Source organism: Sphaeramia orbicularis, chromosome 8 (assembly GCF_902148855.1).
Source record: "Sphaeramia orbicularis chromosome 8, fSphaOr1.1, whole genome shotgun sequence".
NCBI classification, from domain to species: domain Eukaryota; kingdom Metazoa; phylum Chordata; class Actinopteri; order Kurtiformes; family Apogonidae; genus Sphaeramia; species Sphaeramia orbicularis.
The window spans coordinates 40,289,874-40,315,560 of NC_043964.1; the positions used below are offsets into that span (position 1 = coordinate 40,289,874).

Below are 25,687 nucleotides of genomic sequence, written 5' to 3' on the forward strand. Positions count from 1 at the left end.
ATTCATTTGGTATTATCTTGGATGTAGTTAGTTGGTTTGTCTGACTTTATACAGTCTGATTTTATAACTAGTTGTGTATGGCTAACCATTAAGGTTATTATTATTTAGAAGGGGGCAGGAAATATAAGATTTTCTTCATCCTGCTCCTTTTCGAGCATGGGTGTGTACATGGTTGTTTACTTGATGATTATTGAATGTTTACTGATGAAATGCACAACCATGAACGAAATAAATAAATAAATTAAAGAAAAAATCCACAAGAAGCTTCAGAATATTGTCATTTGAGTTGTCTAAGAGGTCCACTCTTGGCTGTTTTCAAGCTTTACAAAATTGCTGGATTTTGGCAGTTACAGTTATTTTCACAAAGAGCAAGAAGGAGATAAAATTGGTGACTGTAATGTCCAGTTCATCAGTCAACTGCACCTCTATTGTGCAGACAAGAAAGTGCATTGCATTATTGATTTTTATGTACAGTAAATGCTTTCAACAGAGGAGAGTGAACAGGAAGATGAAGATGTGTATCAGACCTGCACCTATGAATCAATTAGTTGCCAACTCCTAAATTGACAGCTATAGTGATATTGATGATGATTCATTTTTTTAAGAGAAACGGACTAAAATTTCCTATTCCGGCTTTTGAAATGTGAATTACTTTTGAGTTTCTTTCCTTGTATTTGACAGAAAACTAATGTCTTTGAGTTGTGGACCAAACAAAACATCTGAGCATGTCACATTGGACTTCGGAAAACGCTTTTTTCATCAGTTTGCAACATGTCAAGATCTGACAATTAACGGATTAAACAAGAAAGTAATCAACAGATTTGGGTGCTTCTATGAAACTGGGTTTGTTTTGGTATCTGGCACTTTGCCAGCTTTTTAGACCCAATAATAAAAGAAAAATTTAGACATTTTCCCCCAGGATGTACCTAATGACGACCTCAGATGAGTGCAAAACAAATTATACTCTTACTCTGAGCCATCCCAAAATTAATGAATTTTTAATAAAATATTGGGGCCAAAAATAGGACCAAAATTGGGACAGGAAAAACTACCTGTCAGTGCATGTTATTTTGAAAACATCGCTTGAAATGGTTTTATATAGCACAATAAATAAAGACACTATGCTAAATTTGATGATCCTAGTGGTTTTTCTAATCCATAAATGAAGGTTTTTCATGAATTGGCAGTCTCATTAGATAATTTGGATGTAACCCATCGTGTCCACTTGTGTTACATACAGAACCTGCCCATTTAAACGCTTATAAATGATTTTGCAACAGCGGTCATTTTTGTGAAACACTCTGCCTTGCATAATTAGTTCAATTCCCAAAATGTAACTGTGAGAGACTAAACAGATATTCGAAAAAATTGTAGCACGTAATTTTTGTGTTCTTTTGACATGTTACATACAGATTTTTATATTAAATATAATGTAAAATAAAATAAAAATGTGTTTTATCCAAAAAATAGTTTCTCTTTTATCTCAGTAAGTATTTATTTTTTAAAATAGATCCAAAGTGCTTCCAAACTTGCTTCATAACATTAATCTACATCTGGTTTGAATTTTTACTCCTCATGTCCTGTTTTTAGGGACCAGTTTCATAGAAGCACCCACTTGTAAACACTGAAAATAATCATTAAATGGAGCCTTATTGCTGATTTCCCGTTATTTCTATTTACTTAGTCTTTAACAGTTAAATGCAAATGATATTTTTTTTAAAGCTGTTGTGACATATCTTCTGCCATTCCAGTTATTGTTGCAAATGCATGGCGGATGTCTAATTTCTTACTCAGATTTTATTTAGAGGCAGGATATTACCATGCTTCCAGTATCACAGCGCACTCTAATGCCTTTTATCGACACATTTTTGTCAATATACAACCCAATGCAAAGTCTTAAGAGGTGATTCTGTAAATTTCTGACCTGGGCTGACGGCACCTGTTGTTTCTGCAGATGCTGATGCTTTAGCTGTATCTTGGTCTGTATCTGGACTTGTTGTTGCGGTTTAGTCTCTTTCGGAGTCTGTTGCTGCTGTTTGATTTGCTGCTGTAAAAACACCTTTTGCTGCTTCAGCAGAATCTGTTGCTTCAACTGCGTCTGTTGCTGCAACTGCTGCTGCTGCTGCTGTTTCAGCTGCTGTTTTTGAGATTTCTTCTTCTTCTGCTGAGACATTTTCTGCAGGTTCTGCTGGTTTTCCAACTTCTGATTGCGGCTCTGAATCTTCTGCTGCTGTTCCTGGAGGAGGAGTCGGTGTAAGGCCTGTTGTTGGAGCTGCAGAGTCGCCTGCTGCTGTCGAACCTGTTGATCTTGGCTATTGTGCGCGTTTGTCTGCTCTGACTTTGTTTGGAGTTGAATCTGCTCCTGAGATTCCTGAATTTGGGAATGAGACTGTGATCCGAGAGTGTCTGGCAATTTATTCTCAGACACATCTCCCTCTGACTCTGCAGCTTCCTGTTTGATAGTTACTTTGGCAGCATCTATGTCACATAAAAGAGATGATGTGACAGGGAGGAATGGTCGATGGCCAGAGGAAACGGTGACACTGGGTTTGTCAGGAGGTTCTTCTTTTACTCTGAACAGAACCACAGTCTCTGAAACCTGCCCTTGATCCTGTCCTCTGTTGCCGTGCTCCAGCTGCATCCTCAGAACCTCCACCAGCCTCTGTTTCTGCCTCAGCATCCTCGTCAACTCCTCTATCTGCTTATCCTTCTCCTGTAACATCTTGTCTTTATCCATAGTCACAACTGGAGATGTAGTTTTTGGTTCAGGAGAGGCCAATGAAACTGGGCAATGTTTCTGCAAATAAACAGGCTTCGCAGATAACTGGCAAGACCCTGGATCTGGAGTGGTGCTTGGCAGCTCTTCTTTAATGTTAACGATTAGCTGAGCAGATGATGAAGATGACTGCAAGTTGAGTTGGAGAAATTAACATTAGTTACTGGAGCTCTGGATTGGATCATGATAGAAAGACGGACAAAAAATGAAGATGTAATAAAAACAAATTCATACCATTTCCCCAAAGTCATCAGTTTTACATTTGGTATCTTGTAGGCTAATGGCGGGTGGTGAGCGATCAGGGGGAGGGAGGGACCTGGACGGGGGGGAGACGTCGGCGTTGTAGTTGATGAGCTGCTGAGGAGTGGCTGTAGATGAGGCTATACTGTTACCAACACCAGCTGCAGACATAAAACAAGATATCCATGGGCCCTGTAGGCCTTAAAATGTCTTTAAAAATAGATTGGGTTATGAAGTTTACATTATTTATTATTGTCAGAAGCTGACGCCAATTTAGTTATGTTTTAATTGTTATTTCTTCCCTCAAATAACATTCATTATAAACTACCTTTAATATAACACAGCAGATAAATACTGGCCACTGGCAAATAATAGATAGAGGTCAGTCAACAAGGTCAGTATCAACTGATCAGGGTGTTTGTACAGGTCTTGAAAGTCTTTAAAAGTATGGAATTTTGGAACTGTTTTTCAGACCTTGAAAAGTCTGCAATTTTGTTTGAAAGTCTTAAGAAAGTATGGAAAAAGTTTCTCTCACAGTCAAATTTTAGAGCAGTGTTTTTCAACCTTGGGGTCGCCTGGAATTCAAATGGGGTTGCCTGAAATTTCTAGTAATTGATAAAAATAAAAACTTACAAATAGAATATGTATAGTGAGTTGACCGAGACAATCCCAATCCATAAAAGACCAACTGTGAAGCTGAAACTGAAGCACTGTGGTACTGTTTATCTGTCAAATGTTCATTGTGGTCAGTTTCAGATGCTGCAGCTCTTTCTTAATTCATAGTTTGAGTTCTTGTTTGTTCAGTATTAATTGTCAGCCTTGTAAATCCAAGCTGGACTGACTGTACATATCCTGACCAAGGAAAATCAAATTCTTACTTAGTGCAGTAATCTACACCTGGCTATTCTGCCTCCGTCCATAATAATATACATTATACAGACTAAATGTTGTCTAAAATTAACGTTTATTTGAAACATAGTGTGGCAAATTATTACATGACGAAAAACAAATTAGTTTTAGCAACAAAAAAAAAAAAGGTTTCTGTTTTGAATGTCTGGGGTCGCCAGAAATTTGTGATGTTAAAATGGGGTCACGAGCCAAAAAAGGTTTGGAACCACTGTTCTAAAGTATGCACAAAGATAAGAAATACATGAGGAAAGGATATAAAAAACTTGATATGATTTCACCAACCGGTCGGTACTGAAATTATTCTAATGACAATTTGTGATATCCATGCACTTTTGTGATTTTCAGTTCTGTCAGTAAAACATAATTTACTTCAAATTATGCATTCATTCATTCATTCATTCATGCATTTATTAAAATGAACTTTTCTACTATACACAACAGGTACAATCTCAAGCAAAAACGTAGGAACACAAGTATAAAAGTAAATAAAGTCAAGGTCTTGGGGAAAGAAATAGCAGTTTTGAAAAAGTCTTGAATTTTTATTTGGATATTGAGTAAGCACCCTGACTGATGCAAGTGTTTCACTGACATACACAGCCTGGCCAAAACACTTCTGGATTTACTTAGCAAACTGTTCAGATCCTTTTGTTGGATATTCTTGGTAATTCTTCTCGGTTCATCTGGACTGGTTTCGCTCTTTTGAAAATGTTTTGTCCGTCATCCAAGAGACTTCTCCAGTTCTGAGAAGAGCTAAACCAGTGCAGTTGAACTGAGAAGAACTACCAAGAAGATCAGGGCAAATGCGAACCTACATAGACTTTCATTGGATAGTTACTACGACAACAAATGTGTTTCTTGTTTATTTAACTGATGCAGTGAATAGATTCTCATCTCTTAAACAACCATCACTTTTGATAGATCATAAAGATTGACTGTGTTTCAATAGAAAAATGCCATGTGGTCTGATGAGTCATCAAATTCATTATCAGAGTGAGAAAAGAAGCAGATGAAGTGATTACCCATCATGCCTAGTCAATCAATCAGTCAAATTTTATTTATATAGCACCAAATCATAACAGAAGTTACCTCATGACACTTGACATATAGAGCTGGTCGAAACCAGTCTCTCTTAAACTAACCTGTCTCACGGCGGTCTAAACCCAGCTCACGTTCCCTATTAGTGGATGAACAATCCAACACTTGGTGAATTCTGCTTCACAATGATAGAAAAAATCTAAATCTTACCAAGTGTATTTTTCTCATTTCTAGTCCAAATATCTCATCTCACTTAAAATAAAACATAATCACCTGAAGAGTAACTTTTAAGTGAGATATAAGAACTTATTTTTTTGCAATAGAGCTTGAAAATCTTATTTCAAGAAATCTTACCAAGATAATTTTCACTTGTTCCATTGGCAGATTTTTTTTTTTGCTTGAAATAAGCAAATCCTATTGAATTAAGCAAAATTTTAAAAAAAATCTGCCACTGGAACAACTGAAAATTATCTTGGTAAAATTTCTTGAAATAAGATTTTCAAGATCTATTGTCTAAAAATAAGTTCTTGTATCTGACTGAAAAGTTACTTTTTAGATGATATCGTCTTATTTTAAGTGTGATGAGATATTTTGGTTAGAAATGAGAAAAATACAATTGGTAAGATTTTGATTTTTGCAGTGTAGGAGGAGCCAACTTCAAAGAAATGCATATTGCACGTACAGTGAAAGCTTAAATTCCACTAGGTCTGCCTCATTTTGCTAAAGCAAGAATTCAGTACCTACAGTGCCTACAGTACAAGCCTGTGGGGGCAGTGTTATAATCTGGAGTTGATTCAGTTGGTCTAGGTTCAGTAATGTTATGTGTCCAAGTGTGGTGTTGTCAAAGTTAAAGTACTTTTGTGGGACTTTTTTGTTGGAAATCTCTGCATCTCTTTTAATGATAAAATCTTACATTACGCTTTTGCAAGTTTTTTGGGAATACTGTAATAAAACTTACAACATAGAACTAGTAAACACCTGCTAACGTGGCATCCTTTCAACAAAAATTACTTCTTCTGTACAGAAACATAGTTGAAGTTTGCCAAATATAATGAACTTGAAGCTCTATCTCATCCTAGTAAGTCTTTACAGTGGGAACTACAGGTTTAAAAGTTAAAAATCAGAAAAACAGCTGCATCATAAAAAGCTAAAAACGTCCATTACCTGTTTGAGTAACCAGAGTGGATGGCTGGTGGCTCTGAAACTGCTGCTGTGAGCTGCTGTTACCAGTGCTGGTGGCAGTAGATTTCAAGGCTTTCCCTGTTCCTTCAGCCCCCAGCCCAGTGGTACCCCCTGCTGTTGTAGAGGCGGTAGTGTCACTGCCTCCGTTCAGCTCCTGGTAGGTCCTGAGCCTCTCAATCAGGTCGTTTTTGGTTCCGGACACTGGCAAGCTACGCAGCTTCAACTCAGACTTAAGCTCAGCGACCTGACAGGAGACAAAGTAAAAGAGAAACTGAGACTGAAGGAAAAAGAGTGAGGAAAAACAAAAAGAGGCAAGTATAATATAAGAAGAAACTTGGAAAAAGATCAGAGTAACAAAGGGGGAAAAGGAAAATACAGCGCTATCCATCAATGTCTCTGTCTTTGTCAGAACTGAGTTGGCAGGCCACTTATCATCGGCACTTTTCAGGATCTTCTACATACATCAAGTCGTATTTACACGTTACTCTACAGACTTAAACAATTTGTGGAAGGCAAAGAGAGCGACTGGTCTGTACCTTTATTCTTGATTGAAAATTGGCTTTAAAAGTGAGTTAGACTGTCCAGCTGACATTAACGCAGCTCACATCAATTCAGTTCAGTTCAGTTCAATTCAATTCAATTCAATTCAATTCAGTTCAATTCAATTCAATTCAATTCTTTATTGTCATTGTTAGGGCTGTAAGAAAATATCGATTCTGCAATATATCGCGATATTTCATTTCACAATACTGTATCGATATTCAAAAGTACTGTATCGATATTTTTAGGCATTTATTCAAATGCAGATATTGTGGAGGTTCATTTTTTGTTTTTGTTTTTTGTTTATATTTTATTTATTATTATTTAACACTGTTTTGTTAAATAATGGTTATTTGAAGCATCCTAAAAGCACTTTTTACTGTCTGAGAGGCAGAGGTTAGCTCCTTTGTTGGGATTGAACTAAAATACTGTTCTGATGTTAGTTCTGAACTATTAGAATACGAACATTTGAACAGGATCTTACACTGCAATGTCTGCAAAACGTAATTTCAGTTTGAACTCTGGAAAATTTTGTGATATAGCATTAGATCCTGTTGGGATCAAATAAAAATGTGTTTAGTATCTGTGCAGATTTCTGGTGTAATTCAGTTCTTCAAGGAAATAATCATTTAAAAAAAGAAACAAAACCAATAAAAAAAATTAGCCTTTTTAACAGTGTCATGATATATTGTGATATACTGAACAACAAAAGAAATGCAAGTATGTTTCGGTATCGGTTTATATGGGAGTTTTATTATGAATATTGGCTTCATATGAGATATTTATACCCAGCTGTGAAATTTACAGTGGGTCTCTCTTGCTGTCCTTGTAGCACTGAGTTGACGGTCACGGAGACGGGCCAAGCGAATATGGCGATCCTGATTAAGGGTGGTCACACGTGGTCTTCCAGATCTTGGTCTGCCCCGAATGGTCCCTGTGTCACGGAATCATGTCCTCAGCCTACTGATGGTGGACTTGTGCACTTGCAGACGTCTGGCAACGTTGCGAGCCGTTAAACCAGCATCAAGCATACCAATGGCGCGTTCTCTCAGATTATCGTTAAGGCAAGGCATCGTGGTAATGCAGCAACTTTTGAATCTTACCATTTCTTTTTATAGCCCCCGGATAAACAAAGGGAATTGCCACTCCCATTTGTTGCTCCCACTACCATATCACTCAAAACGTACCGCACCTCCGATACTTTGTACACGTGCTCAACACCACTCGTGGTGGTATTTGCCTGCAAACACACGCTCCAATGGTTACAACTCACTTATTTTAATGTGCATCTCAGTTGACAACTCAACAGGACAGCTGAACTCTTGCCTAAATTAACGACGAAAACTTGCGTTTCTTTTGTTGTTCAGTATATATTGTATCTTGATCCTAGTATCATGATTTGTATCGTATCACCAGATTCTTGCCAATACTCAGCCCTAGTCACTGTACAAAAAAACCAGATAGTGATTCAAACATCTTTCAGGCAGACATAGCAAAGCAAATAAAAAAGGCAAAATTCAATTGCACTTCCAAAGTGCAATGAACTAGCATCCAAACATGAGGTCAGTGAATGTAACAGTGAGGGAGGGGGTGGGGCTGGAATTATGGAAGGAGTGTGGTGTGGTAAAGGTGCAGCAGCAATTCAAGTCCAGTTCACTGTTACTGTAGTTATGTGGATGATGTGGTGTGGGGGGGTTTGGCTGGGGGTGTTCATGTAGCCTGGAGGTACAGGCTGTGACTCAGTCTACTGGTTCTGCCCCACAGTAATGAGACAGAAGGATAAAGACTAAAGATGCACCAATCCACTTTTGTAGATGAACTCTGATCTCTGCTGATCTTAATTTCTTTGACATGAGGAGAATCTAAACCAGGGGTGTCAAACTCATGTTAGTTCAGGGGCCACATACAGCCCAATATGACCTGAAGTGGGCCAGATGATTAAAATAATAACACAATAATATATAGATAATATCAATTCCAAAATTTGTATGTCTAATTTCTGTGTTTTAGAGTGAAAAAAGTAAAATTACTGTATACAATCTAATTTTTTACACCTACAAACTATCCTTTAAAAAAATGTGGAAAAACATGAACAACCATGACCAAAATGAAATTTTTTTTTTTTTTTTAAAAAGTGCAATTTTAACAATTTATGCCCTTATTTGACCTCAGCTTCTCATTTTCACATGTTCATTACAACTTACAGATCACAGTGGATCTACAAATACACAAAACATTTAATAACAGACAGCATATTAGTGCAATTACACTTAATTCACTTAAGACATTCCAGGTTAGTCATATTTTTTCAGGTTTTTCACATTTTTTGTAAAAGGCTAGTCTGTAAATATTAAAATTTTTGTGTAATTTAACTTTTTTTTCCCACTAAAACAAAGAGAAAAATTTGCAGTTTTCATTATTTATTGTTTATTATGGTAGTATTTTACTGGTCTGACCCACTTTAGATGGAATTGACCTATAATTATTTTAACATCCTTGATTGTTAATATCTTCAGTGTAATTTTTGCATTTCACAAATTCATCCCGTGGGCCGGATTGGACCCTTTGGCGGGCCGGTTTTGGCCCCCGGGCCGCATGTTTGACACCCCTGATCAAAACCATGGATGTCTGACTGCTGAAAGTGATGTCATAATTAGCTGATGGTCTTAATACACAAGTCAAAACACACATTGTACAGATATGTCATAAGTGATGCCTCTTTAATCTCACAGTCAATCTTGATGTGCTGATACCATCTAGTTTGGCTCAGACGACGTCATCTACTGGAATAATCATTTTTGAGCAAATCGGTATGCTCCTCCCTTCCCCTATCCACCACCATGCTACATGAAAGAACAACAACCTCAGGGGGAGGTAGGTAGTAGGGCTGATTTTGACAAAACCAAACTATATATGCTGGTTTCTTTTGTAGTGATTCAGTCATGTGCAAATGTTCCATCAAGACTGAAATAAGTTTAGTTTTTGTGTTCCCCAGGTACAACATGTCCGTAGTGCGCCATAATATGGGACTTTTATTTAATAGTGAGTTCTGTTTTTCTTTGTCTTTTTTCTTTGAGTGTATGAGTGTGTGTGTGACATTGTGTGTTTGTTACAGCAGTACTGTACTGTATTTTATACTGTTTTTATATATTATTGTGGTTTATACTGTAAATGTATTGCACTGTTGAAAAGCCCAACCAGGGAAAGGAACTGCAAACAAGCTAAATGCTTTACACTCTTTGTGTCCACTATGTTTCATTGTATTATTCCTGATATATATGTGAATGACTGAGTGAATGAATGAATGAATGAATGAATATTTGATATCTTTCATCCTACCTCAGTGGTTCCCAACCTTTTTTGGCTCGTGACCCCTTTTTAACATCACAAATTTCTGGCGACCCCAGACATTCAAAACAGAGACATTTGTTTTTGCTTAAATTAATTTGTTTTTGATCATGTAATAGTTTGCTATACTATGTTACAAATAAATGTTAATTTTAGACAACATTTAGGCTGTATAATGTATGTATGGACAGAGGCAGTAAAGCCAGGTGTAGATTACTGCACAAAGTGAGAATTTTATTTTCCTTGGTCAGGATATGTACAGTCAGTCCAGCTTGGATTTACAAGGCTGACAATTAATACTGAACAAACAAGAACTTAAAATATAAATTATCACAGAACTGCAGCATCCTAAAGTTTTTTATTGTAAGTTTCTTTTTTTTTTTTTTTTTAATCAATTACTAGAAATTTCAGGCGGCCCCATCTGAATTCCAGGCAACCCCACGTGGGGTCCCGACCCCAAGGTTGAAAAACACTGTCCTACCTTTTCCACATTTTATACATCACATTTCATACAAAGACAATTTTAAAGTAGCGTATGACTTTCACCGCATTTTTTTTTATTTGTAAAACCCCAGTGATAGCCTAATTATTACTAATCCATTAGTCTTTCTGTGCTTAAGCACCTGAATCACTTCCCTCACGGTGAACAACGTCAAAGATGACTCCATCATAAACACAGTCCACTTGTTTACATAACAAACCGAAATGTCACTTGGGCTTTTACGGAAAGTTTGTCATGAAGTGTATTGTAAGAATGGTGACCAAGCAAAAACAGTTTCTCACAGATTCGGCAAGAAAACGAGCCAGATCGCTACAACGTAAAATTATACAGTCCACCAGGGTTGTTTTAAAGCAGGGGTGTCCAAATCCGGTCCTCGAGGGCCGGTATCTTACTGGCACTCAGGCTTCCAGGTGTGCCGGAAGAGGGAAATATCTAAAACATGCAGGATACTGGCCCCCGAGGACTGGATTTGGACACCCCTGTTTTAAAAAATAAGTATAGTCGGTGGATGGAGGTAAAGGTGACATTTGGGTTCAGCACCCACCTTTGTGAGCGAAAACTGCTGCGTGGAATTCCAATTCCCACAATGCACTTGTGACAAAATTTCCAAAAAGGCCCGAATGACGTTTCGGTTTGTTATGTAAACAAGTGGACTGTGTTTATAATGGAGTCATCTTCGAAGTTGTTCACAGTGAGGGAAGTGATTCAGATGAGTAAGCATGGAAAGAATAACGGATTAGGGATAATTAGGATATCACTGGGGTTTTACAAATCTGAAAAAAAATTATGATGAAAGTCATATGCTGCTTAAAGTATAACTGAAACAGACTAAATAAAAAGTAAACTAGACAACCCCTCAAAGTAAAACTACTTTTGATAAAGTAGTTAGTACAGTGTTTTTCAACCTTGGGGTCAGGACCCCACATGGGGTCACCTGGAATTCAAATGGGGTCACCTGAAATTTCTAGTAATTGATAAAAAAAAAAGAAAAAAAAAAAAACAAATAAAAAATATGTTGTAATGATTCAATATATATGTCATTATAATTAAAACACAACACACCTTTCCTTTTAAAAATGTAAATTTAAAAAATAAAGCATAAATATTGCCTAAAATTAATGTTTGTTTTTCAACATAGTATAGCAAACTATTGCATGATCAAAAACAAATTAATTTTAGCAAAAATACGTCTCAGTTTTGAATGTCTGGGGTCGCCAGAAATTTGTGATGTTAAAATGTGGTCACAAGCCAGAAAAGGTTGAGAACCACTGAGTTAGTAGTTAGATATAGTTTGTCAAACCAAACTAAAAATCTAAGTAAAAATGAAAACTAATGAAAATGTCTAAAGTATAATGTGGTTATAATCAGTCATAGTGAATCACAGCAGCATCAGCACCACATAAATCATTAGTTTTAGTTTTGGATTTGTGTTATTGTGTGTCTTACCTTCATTTCGTCCAGGTTTGGGGGCAGAGACACTGGTTTGGTCCCGTCTGAAGGAGCAGAACTCTGTTGACTGGACAGGGCCGAAGGAGCAGCGACAGGCCACGATGGGGAGAAGGACGCCGTCGAATTGGAGGATGACGATGGCTGCTGATCCGTCTGGGGTCTGTTGTTAAGAAAGAAGCCAGGGGGGTAATGGGTGATGGAGTCGTATAAAACACTTCATACCAACATCTGAGTTTTAGACACTGCCCAGTTCCTGGTTGAAGGTGGCCTGCCTCTGTTTCATCCTACTCACTGATCCCAGACTGGAGTTAAACTACTGCTGTTCTGATCGTCTGACCTTGATCGCTGATGAACTGTCGACTTACTTGGGTGGCGCGGGCAGGATTGCGTGGTAATTGTAGTGTTGCTGCTGCTGTTGCTGCTGCTGCTGCTGCTGCTGACTGAGGATCTGGAGCTGAAGGAAGAGCTGCTGCTGCTGGAGAATCTTGGCATAGGATGAGTCCAGATGAGGAGGAGGCTCTTTATCTCCCTTTTGGTCAGGAGGGATGTACTGATGGTACTTCAGTTTTTTTATCTGGACAGTGACATATTAAACAAAACATTAAATACATATTTAGATTTAAATTAGTCAACCTCTGACTAGTTTCCTATCTTTGATTTAGACCTATAGTTAATATTCAGTATCTTATGTTATGTGTTCTCTGTATAGTGTGTGTGTTCTCCCCCAGTTCTGTAGGTGTATTGTGTCCGTCTTGTGTCTTTTGTTCATGCAGGAAGCTGATTGGTGGAGCCCAATTACCCGATAGCCCCTTTAAAAATGGCACTGGATCATACAGCTTGGTCTCTCCTTGCCTGCTGCCAGCTCCTAACCGAGTTTCCTGTGTGTGTGATTGTCAGTCATTGTGTGTTCGTGTGTGTTAATTCAGAATTTGTACATACAGGGGTTGGACAAAATAATGGAAACACCTTAAAAAATCAACAAAATATAATTTAATATGGTGTAGGTCCGCCTTTTGCGGCAATTACAGCCTCAATTCTTCGATGTATTGATTCATACAACTTGTGAATTGTTTCCAAAGGAATTTTAAGCCATTCTTCAGTTAGAATACCCTCCAACTCTTTTAGAGACGATGGCAGTGGAAATCGACGTCTTACTTGAATCTCTAAAACTGACCATAAATGCTCAATAATGTTGAGGTCTGGGGACTGTGCCGGCCATACGAGATGCTCAACTTCATTAGAATGTTCCTCATGCCATTCTTTAACAATTCTAGCTGTATGGATTGGGGCATTATCATCTTGAGGTGACGGTGTTTCCATTATTTTGTCCAACCCCTGTAGTTGTAAATAGTATTATTGTAAATTCAATCCTTTTTCTGGTAGGGGAGGTCGGCTCTTTTGTTTTCCCGTTTTCTCCTGTTTTTGGTGAGGGAGTTTAGGTTAGTTTTCTGTATTTTATTTCTTGCATTTATTTTGGATTAGGAAATTTAGTTTTGAACATTGAAGAAGATATTTTGTTTGTTGTTTTAGTCGCACCCTCCCCTAACCCTCCTTTAGTTGTTTAAAAAAATAAATATTGTGATCTTTAGTTTTTTGACTGACTTGTGTGTTTGGGAGCTGGGAGGGGACAAAAGAGAGCAATATTATGTACATCCTGGTAAACCCCTAGGCCTGGATGTAACACTTATCTAGTATTATCATTAGGAACGTCTACATGGATACATAAAACTATACCTTTGGCTTGTTGTCCTTGGGTTTCTTGTGTCTCTGGGCGGAGCGGTCGGAGTTCGGTTTAGGCTGGGTCTAAATAAAATGTGAGAATATTGATGGTTATTTTTCACATGAATATATTTATCGTCCTTAAACCATCATGACTGAACCATAAAAAAGTATGGAACTGTGGGAGTTCTTTTCAACACTACTGCTAATAAAAATGTATCTGTAGTGACTCATGTTTACAGATGAGGCGATGTATTCAAATATTATTCACATTGCATTTATTTTATCCAATATTCTTTCTAATGTAACACTTGCAAACATACTGTTATATGGTAAGTTACTATTATATGAGCTGACTTGTCTAATGATAAGCCAGCTATTAGCGTTATGTAACTAAACACATCTTAGTGGTTTACATAGATTATAATAAAATAACAAACACACTGAATGAAATTATGGAATTTGTCTGAATGTGAAGACTGCTGGAAACAGTAGATATAATGTAAGTTTACAAGTCATATTAATACACTGCACAAAATAGTCAAACAAAAATATATTTCATTGGATTGTCTTTAGCTTTGAAGAGGCGATACATTGTTGGCATTGTTTACACCATACGTTCCTTATGTTATGGCAAAATAAACGTCGCAGTGTTTATTTCCGTCCAGAATTTCATTCACTTTTCACTAAGATCTGATGAGATGATGAGATTTCAGACCACATCTGAAAGATTTTCAGTGCTGTTTAGGTCTGCATGAAGTCTCATACTCCCAGAACCACTGTTGAACAATTGGATTCTGATTAGAGCTGCGCGATATATTGTTTGAGCATCATCATTGCAATGTATGTGTGCACAATAGTCACTTCACAGGTCCTGCAATGTAAAACACAAACAAACTCAATGTGTTCTCATCTAATTTAACCCTGGCTACCTGACACACACTGTGCACAGTGATCCACCAATCACAAACGTTTTTAATCAGTGTGACAAAGCAGACCACGCCCCTGCGCATGGAGTGAGTCGCCGGTAACAATGAGCAACGAACAAGAGAAAATCACTGAAAACGAAGACTTGGTGCCAAAAAGAAAAGCAACGTCAGTTATCTGGAATTATTTTGGCCACAAGAAGGATGATACTGAAACACGTGTTCTGTGTCGACAGTGTCTTGCACCTGTTGCCACAACGAGAGGAAACACAACTAATTTGTTTGACCATTTACGCCATTTGCACCACACAGCTGTTATATCCTCCACCTATTGTGTCTCTTATTTTTACACACAATCTTCCAAGGCAGGGGGGTCAAACTCATTTTAGTTCAGGGGCCATATTCAGTTAAATTTGATCTGAAGTGGGACGAACCAGTAAAATAATAATATAATAATATAGACATAATGTCTACTCCAAACTTTTCTCTATATTTTACACTGAAAAAGTCAAATTAACCCTTTCAAGGATAGTGGTTGCTACACTGGACAGCTGTTCAAAGGTGTTCTCTTGTATATTCATGGATTTTGTTGTTTTAGTTCCATATCAGCCAACACAGTGGACGCTTATGCATCATCCCATACACTGACATTCATACCATTACTGTAACTTTGCTGTTCTTGATAAACCTGATCTGCTGTAACATGTTTGAGTGTAAAAAATTGCTAATAAAGAAAAAGTTTCCTGACAGAGCATACAAAATTTAGACATTTTAACCCTTTTTTGTTTGGATGGCTTTATCATGCGTCAAACCTTGATTTGTGAAGTAACACTTGTTCTCTGGACAGATATAGACGCCGTGCCATTGGTCAGCTTCAGTGATGTAGAGGATCCTGAAACTATGGGAAGAGGAGGAGCTGGAGGAGGAACCTGACAACACAACACAACATAGATAAGATAAGATAAGATAAGATAAGATAAGATAAGATAAGATAAGATAAGATAAGATAAGATAAGATAAGATAAGATAAGATAAGATAAGATAAGGAAAAATAAGGTAAGATAAGATAAGGAAAAATAAGGTAAGATAAGATGAGATAAGATGAGGAAAAATAAGGTAAGATAAGATAAGATAAGACTTCACTGATCCCACTGTGGGGAAATTTCACAGTTGACAGCACCAACATACAACAAGCAAATTCAGAGAAAAAGCCAGAGAAAAGATCCCCTTAACCACTGTCCACCTAAAGCTGTATACCTACAGTATTAGACTGAGGTGTGGTCTCACCTGTGCTGGGGAAGGGATGCTGCTTCCAGCCAGTGTGTCTGCTGGAGAGGGCAGGGGTCCCGGTGCCAGAGGAGAGTCCTGGCTCACAGGCTGTTCTGGAGACAGACTGTCATTACTGTCCTCATCACAAGACGAATTCTCACCTGAAGCCTTCGGAAACTGCGTCTCTGCAAGAAGCGATAATGTGGAAAGTGAGGCCCTGAGAAATAAATGAACGAATATGCACAACAACAAGCTTCTTTGCCAAAACTGTCAACCAGTTAATTTATCCCCATGGATAACATTATATCCTTTGTGATACAGCCTCATTTAGGTAATAGTTTTCATTCATCCAAGTTCACTTTCAGCACAGCCAAACTGAGGCCAGACACCTCACTCAAACAGGCTTTTATGTGACAGATGGCATTTCTTGAAGGACTTACATTATGCTGCAAATTCTTAAGGATCTGCTTTGAAATTTGGGTTTTTCATGACTTAATTGTGTCTGTGATGGGTCCCCCTGTTTGTCCCAGCTTTTTGGGCTTTTAATAATAGTCTTTAAAAAGTGCTCGCTCACAAATTAAACATAACTTAACCCATAAAGTCCCAAACATCCACCGCTGACCAAGTATCTACTAATCTAAAATGTTAAATAACTGTTTATCCACTGATCCTACCAATACATGTAAATATTTCTGATAAAATGCAGTTTGTCATCTTTTCATGGTCATCAGATATGACCTGTTTGGACGTTCAGAGGCTCCATAGTGAGCATGGAAACACCGTCATCTTCTACAACACTGATTCACCAGTAAAACCCATGGAGTCTGACAAACGACAGTGGATGGAGACACTTGGTTTATGTTTAGTTATTGATATATTTGCTCCAAACTCATTTTTTCTTCAGTTGTTTTCTGTTTTGATATAACCTTTGAATTAGCTCTGAGTGTTCATGAACATATAAATTAAATTAAGGAAATTATCTATGGGAAACTACATGACTTACAGTGAAAAATGCAAAACACAGAGGATAATATTATAATAAATGGTGAAAAATTAGTTACGAAAGGTTAAATAGAATGGAAAGAATCACATTTAAACTGAGATGCAAAACTGATATTTTTACTGAAAATTGGTCAAAGTGGCTCACTTATGCTTTTTAAACTGAGAGGTTGGATTTTGTATAATTTCAATGGGCCCTCAAACTTTACCATAAAGGAGAAAAATAATATGGCTATGAGTATATTGATGTATGTGTGGACTAGACATTGCTCTAATGTTGGACTCTCCCCCTGCTGTCTGTTTGTTCTGTTATTGTAAGTTTTTATGTTATGTTTTACTTAAAAACAAAAATAAACAGTAAATAAAAAAAAAAAAAAAAGGTTAAATAGAGAGAAAAATCTGCGTCTCAGTTGTCTAATTTCTCAGCGTAAATTCCATACCTGTAGTTTATGGGTCATTTACATTATGTTACATAATGTGTATGATGTTCAGAGGCTCAGTAATGAATGTGGAAACACCGTCATCTTCTACAACAGGGGTGTCAAAGTCATTTTAGTTCAGGGGCCACATTAAGCCAAATTTGATCTGAAGTGGGCCGGACCAATATAATTATAACATAATAATATATAAATAATGTCAACTCCAAATTTTTTTCTGTTTTAGAGTGAAAAAAGTAAAATTCTGTGATCAAAATGTTTACTTCTATCAGCTATCCTTTAAAATGATGTGAATATCATGAACAAACTGAAATTTCTTAAGAAAACTAAGTGCAATTTTAACGATATTATGCCTCAGTTTATCATTTACACATGTAAATTACAACTTACGGATCACAGTGGATCAAAAAATCACAAAACATTTAATAACAGGCAGAATATTGGAAAACTTGCACTTCAGACATTTCAAAATGTTCATATTTGTTCAGGTTATTTGTGTTTTAGTGAAATGATCGTTTGTTTAAGTGTAAATACAGTAAAATGACATGAAAATTTTTACATTTACAAAAATTTGGAGTTATGAGTATTTATAGGTTATTCTGATAGTATTTTACAGATCCGACTCACTTGAAATTTAACTGGGAACCGGAACTAAAATGATTAATATCTTCAGTGTAATTTTTGCATTTAACAAATTCATCCCAGGGGCCGGACTGGACCCTTTGGCGGGCTGGATTTGGCCCCCGGGCTGCAGGTTTGACACCTGTGTTCTACAACATTGATTCACCAGTAAAACCCATGGAATCTGATAAATGACAGAGTTTGGAGACACTTGTTTTTATGTTCAGTTATTGATATCTGTGCAGAAAAAAGTCATGTTTTCTTCAGTTTTCTCTTTGGTTTTCTTAGTTTTTGATATCATAACCCTCAACTTTAGTCTGAGCTACATGGTCATCTACCTGATCATTGAGTTAAATATAAAAAAATATATGATTCTCGCTGAAAAAATACAAAATACAGAGGATAATATAATAAATAGTGATAAAAAAGATTGAAATCTATTTGGGAACTACCACAAAAGTAGCACTGGGTAGTACATGTAGGCTCTGTTTGCACATCTTCTGCACTCTTAATACACAGAATTCATTAGGAATCTTGAGGTAGGCCTATATTCTACCCAATTTGCACATGTTGTAGTTGACACTTAGGGCTACATTTTTCATAATGGTGTCATAGGTCAGACGTGTCCCACAGTGTCAATTTCAAAATATAAATCAAAAGGTCATTCACCTTAAATGTACTCAAATGTACAAAAGAATGCTGGATTTAGATTCCTTATGGTCTCCCTTTTACAGAAATACCTTGCTTTTTAAAATCGTACCAGTGGTTGCTGAATTACAACTATTTGAAATTAGGCTGCCACAGCCTTTTTCGCAAAAAAAAAACTGAAAAAAAAAATTTAATTAATTGCCAAATCTTGCAAACCGTTGGTCCAATAAAGTTAAAATGTGAAATTTCAGCTTCTCTGACTATGAATTACAGATACACCCAATTTCATCCAAATTGGAGGAGGTGGGGTTGAACTCACTGGGTGAACTGAGACGGACTGACCCATAACCTTCTTAAAACCCATCTTTTCTCCTTGACTTTTGAAACCACATGAGATGTTTGAAGGTACTATCTTTATTCTGTTGTTTTTATTTGGAGGTGGTTTATTGTTCTTATTCATCTATTTTATTTATTTTGTCGTGTTTAATTGTATGGCTGTTTAATCTATTCTTTTATTTTATTCTTTTTATTTGGGTTTTATTTATTGTTCTGTATCGCACTTTTTCTTTTTGGTACAGTTTCTATGTCTTTAAACCTATTCTGTATTTTATTCTTCTATTTTGGTTTTAATTATTCTTCTGTACAGCACTTTGGTCCACTGCAGTTGTTTTAAAGTGATTTACAAATAAAGTTGGATTGGATAACACAGAAAAAGAAATACCCGATTTTCATTGATAAAAGCCAAATACAGAGGATAAAATGATAATAAATGGCGCTAAATCACTTAAAGAAGGTTTAATAGATTGAAGATTATAAAAAGAAAAGTACATAAAGGAAAACTATGCTGCAATGTTTTCATATCAGCATCAGCATCAGTCGGATTCTTTAAGCACACTGATGTTCCTATTAAAGTTTCCCCCAGGGATATCATATATTCATGTCATTCTGTGGACTTCTGAGCCTTAACAGGGATTTGAGAAATACAGCTACCTGCGAGGATCCCCCGTACTAGGATAAAGATTATTCCTTTGCGAGTGAATGTGGGTTATTCAATTACAGGATGTGCTATGGGCTGGAGCAGGCAGCTATGTAGAACACACTGCTGGCCATTAATTTACCATCAGCAGGCGATGATGAAAAGACAACATGGGGTTGATTTAATACCTTCTGATCCAATAATGTGATGACTTCCCTACTGCTGTGTGAGTGTGTGTGTGTGTTTTGTATGTCTGTATGTCCAATCTGTGCGACTCTTATGTTCCCTACGCTCCTACAGTAAAGTGGCTGTAATGCAATTGTGTTTATTGTGCCGCGGTGACAGAGACAGATAATCCGCTGACACTGTACCTTATTAAATCTCAGTATCCTTCTTTCCACACATCAATCAAGCGTCTGGACACACAGCCTCTGATCTCATCCTGTAATATCTGACACCGCTGCCACTGGGCCGAGCAATAAAAGGTGTGTGTGCGACACATATAAAAGCCTTGTTTCGGTGACAGCGGCGCTCTTTCCACTTTTTATTGGCGATTCTAAAAACAGGATGTTGTAATGAAAAAAAGGTTAAAATGGGGGTCATTTAATCTGTAACGATGCCCACATGACAAATTACCATTTAGTCATTCGGGGCTCTAACTCTTCACTGACTGTAAATTAGTATGTAATTGTCCTAATCAAAGATAAGTGGTTTCATTAACATTGTGATCATCTCTGGCTGGCAGCAGTCATTGAGGAAATGTCTTGAGTTCCCGTCTGTCAGCTAGGGATGAGGAGACTCTGATAATTTACTATATCTTATCATAACTCTTTGAAACACACAGCGGCGTTTATTTGAAGCCCTCACATGGGGAAGTACGTGCACCACGGATGTGCGATCTGCAGCGTGCATGCTTCTGGAAGTGCACGTGTCTGTATTTTTTAAAGTTGTACGTCACCAGGTATCTGCGTAGGGGGTTTGTGTTTATCTACGTGTGTACGTGGTGAGTGCAGCTGAGACGTCTAAAAGGGAATATTAGTATGTTCATGATAGCTGGAGGTGGTTGCCAGGAGGGACATACTGTCAGGAGCCTCAAAGTGTGGGTGGATTGTGATCTATCACACATAGGAGTTTATATTACACCTCTCTCCCCCTCATAAAAACAGTGCATATTGGATTCAAAGGTGCATTTATTGATTTTCCAGCCACGGTGATGCAGAAAAAATAGCAAAAAACATACACATAAATCACTTACTGTGATGTTTATGAAGTTGTCCATGTGTTACATCTAAAGTGTTCCCCATTGTACATCATTGCTACATATAAATACTCATTATCATCATAATCCAACATCAGCTTTTATTTTTTTTACTTTTAGTATATCCTTTAGTTTTTAAGTTTATATAGTTTGACTTTGCCTTGCATCTGTCTCTTCGTCAGGTCGTCATTGTAAAAGAATGGACCTACCTGGTCAAAAAAAGGTAAATACATTTCTTCTATTTTTTCTTGCTTAGTATTTTGTTTTTATTTGGATGAATGCACTAGTTTTTAAGTTTTCAACCTGTAAGGACCTGGTGTGACTTTTGTGGCAGTTCCCGAGTGAATTTTTCTCTCTATTTAACCTTTCCTGAGTGATTTATCACCATTTATTATATTCTCATCTGAATTTACCATATTTTTCCACTGGAAATCATCTATTTTCTGATGTTTAATTGACTGATCATGTAGATGTTCATAAAAGCTCAGAGTAAAGTCATAGGTTATTATATCAAAATACAAAAAAAAACTGAAGAAATACTGACATTTTCAGTAAAATATATCACTAACTGAACATAATCCCAGTCTGTCATTGATCCAACACCATGGGTTTTACTGGTGAATCAATGTTGTAGAAGATTGTTATGTTTCCACAGTAATTACGGAGCCTCTGAATGTCCAGATGGGTCATATGTGATGACCATGAAAAGATGACAAACTGTATTTTACACCAATTGTTTACATGTATTGATAGGATTAGTGGATGAACAGTTTAGATCAATACATGCCTTTGATCAACAGTGGGTGTTTGGGTCTTTATGGGTTAACTGTTATTTTGGACATCTGAAAGTCCAAATTAAGATTTCATTTTTTTCACCTTGTATATATTCGGTCGATCTGATTTCACACTGTAACTTTGGGAGCTCACTAAAACATCTCGCCACCATCACCTATGAGCACTGTGTCTCACTTTTAAGTTGACAACAGGTTTTGTGTAGCATCCTGTGATTGACTTAAATATAAGAACTTCTGTTTGGTCTGTACATGTGTAAATGTCAGGTCAAACTGAAAAATCCAAAAGTCTGGAGTAAATGAGGTGAATAGTTTTCTGTTATAATATGTGAAGTATTGACTTAGACCCTAAAAATGTAGGATAAACAAATGCATAACATTAAAACTGTTTATTAATGATCAAATATTGTGCAAAGCACTATTCTGTTTATATCTGTAAATTATATTCTCTTTCATCTATATACATGTATTTGTCTTTATTAGTTGGTTTTCATATTCTGAGATCCAGATTGGGTTGGTATGGGGGTCGCCACTGGTTCGGGGGGGGGGGGGGGTTCTAATTATAAAATGTGAATTTCTTTCTTTTTCTTTTGTATCATACTTCTGACATGCACAATGAAAACAAATAAAAAATTGATTAAAAAAAATTAATAATAATAATAATAATAATAAAATACATATATGTATATTGTGCAAAGCCATTTAATTCTATAGACCATAAGTCATTTATACCTAATTCTATCACATTTTGTATTCATTTCAGTTTTAGTTCTAATACATTTTTGGAAAAATAAAGTAGTTTTTTCACTTTTGGATTTAGTTTAGTCTTGCTTATTAAACTGGGGCACCATAAAGGGGGGGATAAACATGACAAATTCATGGGGCCCAGCATCTCCAGGGGGCCCAGTGGATATATAGATTAGAAGTTGTGAAAATGTCGTGTAAGCTCAGCAGTAAAACAGAGGTGTAGAAGCTTGGAGTCGGACGTTCAAAGTTAAGTTTTACTTTCGCTTACATGCCCCCCCCCCCCCCCCCCCCCCCCCCCCCACAACAACAGATTAATAAATAATGTCTTTTCTGAAGGGCCCGCATTGTTTACCTTCCATGGGGTCCACAATTGGTAGTGGCGCCCAAGTTATTAACAATAATAATCCTAGCTCAAATAAACATATGTAATTGTCCCACTTATTTAATAATTTACATATAAGTTAATCATTATAAAATCTACATGAACAGGTACCGCAGGCACAAATAAGTGTGTGTTTGAAGAGAGCGTGAGCAGAACACAGCAGCTTTATCAGAAGACCTTTTAAAAGACTCTTGCAGTCATTCTCTTGTAGCTTGTTCCCATCACATTGTCAGAATATTCAGTTAAAAGGCCTGCAGTGTTAAATAATTCAACACTTGTTAAGTTAGGAATCGCCCCAGCAGTCATATGTGATTATGGGTAAAATTCATTCTTCCAGCAGTGTTGGTTAAAAATGGCAGTGGTCCAATAAAAACTGTTTGTTGGAAATTACCACATATAAACTAAATGACCATAGACTGATTTCATTTCCCCCAATGAGTAAAAAGGAAGTCATTGTGTAAATTCAAGGCTGTTATTAAAGCTTTAAAACTGTTTCTCAACCAGCAAATGAAAAAAAAATCAAGCGCGTAAAAATGAAGTCAAATGTTGCAGTAAATGTAAGGGAATGTTTAGAGCCCAGACTTGAATGAATGCATAAAAAAGAAGAGGATCTGATAAAAAAAAAAAAAAAATCCAGTCAAAGCACTGCTCCAGCCAAGATATAGCTGAAGGATGAAAATGGTGAATCGACTCCAAACTAGAAAAGCTTAGATGTTCATGCTTTAAACATTTCCCTTTGGGATGTTGGACTGAGGCCTGGCTATCTTACCTATGATGGCCTGTTTTATGCTTGAATGAACGGGCAGGATGTTTTTGTGGATCAGCTCCATGGGCCCGGGCCGGTGGGAGATCTTATCGTTCAAGTCGTCGGCGAGGCGAGCTCTCTTCAGCTGCAGCTGCTTGGCCTGCAGTGACGGCTCCGCTGACGTCTCTGGAGACACGCAGAGGTGGATGGATGGAAAGGGTGTTTTTTTTTTTTTTTTTTTTACTATTGTGTCCAAAACGTTGAAAGCCTGTCAGGATGTTCACAGGAGGTACTGTGTGTCACTCACCCTTGAGGATGTGCATCCTGATCAGCTCTGATCGCTCCGGTCGAGTCTTGATTTTTCTCTTGAGATAGTCTTCAGTCTGGGGGACGATTGAGACAAATTTAGAAGCAATCAATCACTCACTTTCCTCTGCTCTTGACCTCTATTTAAGTTACATAATCTTTGGCAGCACCAATACATTACAGCTCAGTAATAACACTTTTCAGGAGGATGCAGGTGAAATGTCCCTTTCAATGCACAGTTATCCCTCCAGTGAACAGAAAAGGAAAGAAAATCTAAATTGACCAAAATCTTATTACATTCTATTACATTTGGAGTCGTCACCTGGGGTCTGAATGTTGTTTTGTGCTTTAAGTAAACAATTCAAACACATTTCTCCACAGAAAAGACACAAATTGGTGCATACAGATTCTGCAGAATCCATGGAAAAAAGCATTTGACCCTCAAAGTGTTCCATTGAGAACTCACATTTGAAATGAAAGGGTTTTTTGTTTATGTTTATTTCTGGTACAATGGTTGCGCAATGGTGATACAACCAAAACAAAGGCGCTATGACTAGTTATTCCTTGTTATCTAATTTAATGTGATGAATAACCGATGAAGGAAATACATTTGGTTATGAATCTGACACTGAAAGTAAGGAAGGGGCAGGACTAGATAAGCCTTTGCTTCTTTCTGTCCCTTCTCAAACTGTGTCTATGAGTTGATACATATATACACTTATATTAAATTTATTATATTTGGTTACTTTTTTGTGATTAATGACAGTGATGGATGCATATGTAATTGACTTCTTGCTTTTATTGTTGTTGTTTTTTTAGCTCTTTTTCCTTTTTTACTTCAGAGTTTGAGACAAATAAATAAATAAATGGTGGTAAATTTGACAGAACTCTGCCATTCATTCAAGGTCAAAATCAAGGTCACTGTGACTTCACAAATGCTATTTTTGTTGTACCTAAAAGTAATTGAGAGGCATGAACAGATTATCATGCAGTGATAGTGGATGTATCTGATTGAATTGTTTATTATTATTTATAACATTATTATTATTATTATTATTATTATTATTATTATTATTGTTGTTGTTGTTGTTGTTATTATTATCATTATTATCATGTTAACAGGTTACCATGAGTTCCCTTAACCCTTTCATGCATGAATATATGAGAGCCTTAATCAAGATTTTTTTTCTTGAGTGTTTTTATTCCTCTAGGCATTAAAAAAACAAAGCAATTCATTTTTTTTTTTTTTTATGAACCTATTTTTCAGGGAGTTGCAGAAATGTCCACTCAGCTGGACACCATACATTGAATTTTTGAAGCAAAGAAACATATTTACTGATATTCTGTATGAAAATTATGAAATAAAAACATTTTTAATGCAGCTAATCTGATGTTTTCTCACATTTTAACATACTTTAATAAAGACAATATGCAAGAAAAAAAAAACCTTTTTTGTTTAAAAACAAAACAAAACAAAACCTGTTAAAGGTAGGGTAGGAGATGTTTTCCTGGAGCATTTTTTTTTACTATATCGCTTAAAATCCCCATCACACCCCAATTGCAACCAATTAATTAAATGCTCTAACAAAAAATTTTTTAAAATTAGACACCTGTGGAACGGACAGGACTGAAAAAACACCATTGAATCATTATAACAGGCCCGTCGAAATTATTAAATGTTAATATGTCTATCAAACTCAACAATCATTTGTTGTCCCTCCCCCCTCTGTGAGTACAGTTCAGTACTCTGGAGGTGTCAGGGTTTGAACTTTTGAACTGTGTATTTTCAAACTATAGCTTGCTGGAACCATTTTTCCAGGATCTCCTACCCTACCTTTAATTGCAGACTAATAACAATACCAAGCAATGAACATTCAAACAT

The 25,687-nt window shown here is 36.7% G+C and overlaps 1 protein-coding gene across 1 annotated transcript in view; it reads right to left on the reverse strand.

The window, feature by feature from the left end:
• Positions 1–25,687, reverse strand: part of LOC115423362 (myocardin-related transcription factor A-like) — a 57,519-nt gene that overhangs the window by 17,729 nt on the left and 14,103 nt on the right. Inside the window, 10 exon segments of the mRNA XM_030140106.1 lie at positions 1,925–2,905; positions 3,011–3,177; positions 6,125–6,386; positions 11,979–12,141; positions 12,347–12,555; positions 13,716–13,784; positions 15,439–15,555; positions 15,914–16,080; positions 23,524–23,685; positions 23,807–23,882. Coding sequence (XP_029995966.1) covers positions 1,925–2,905; positions 3,011–3,177; positions 6,125–6,386; positions 11,979–12,141; positions 12,347–12,555; positions 13,716–13,784; positions 15,439–15,555; positions 15,914–16,080; positions 23,524–23,685; positions 23,807–23,882 — 2,373 coding nt within the window.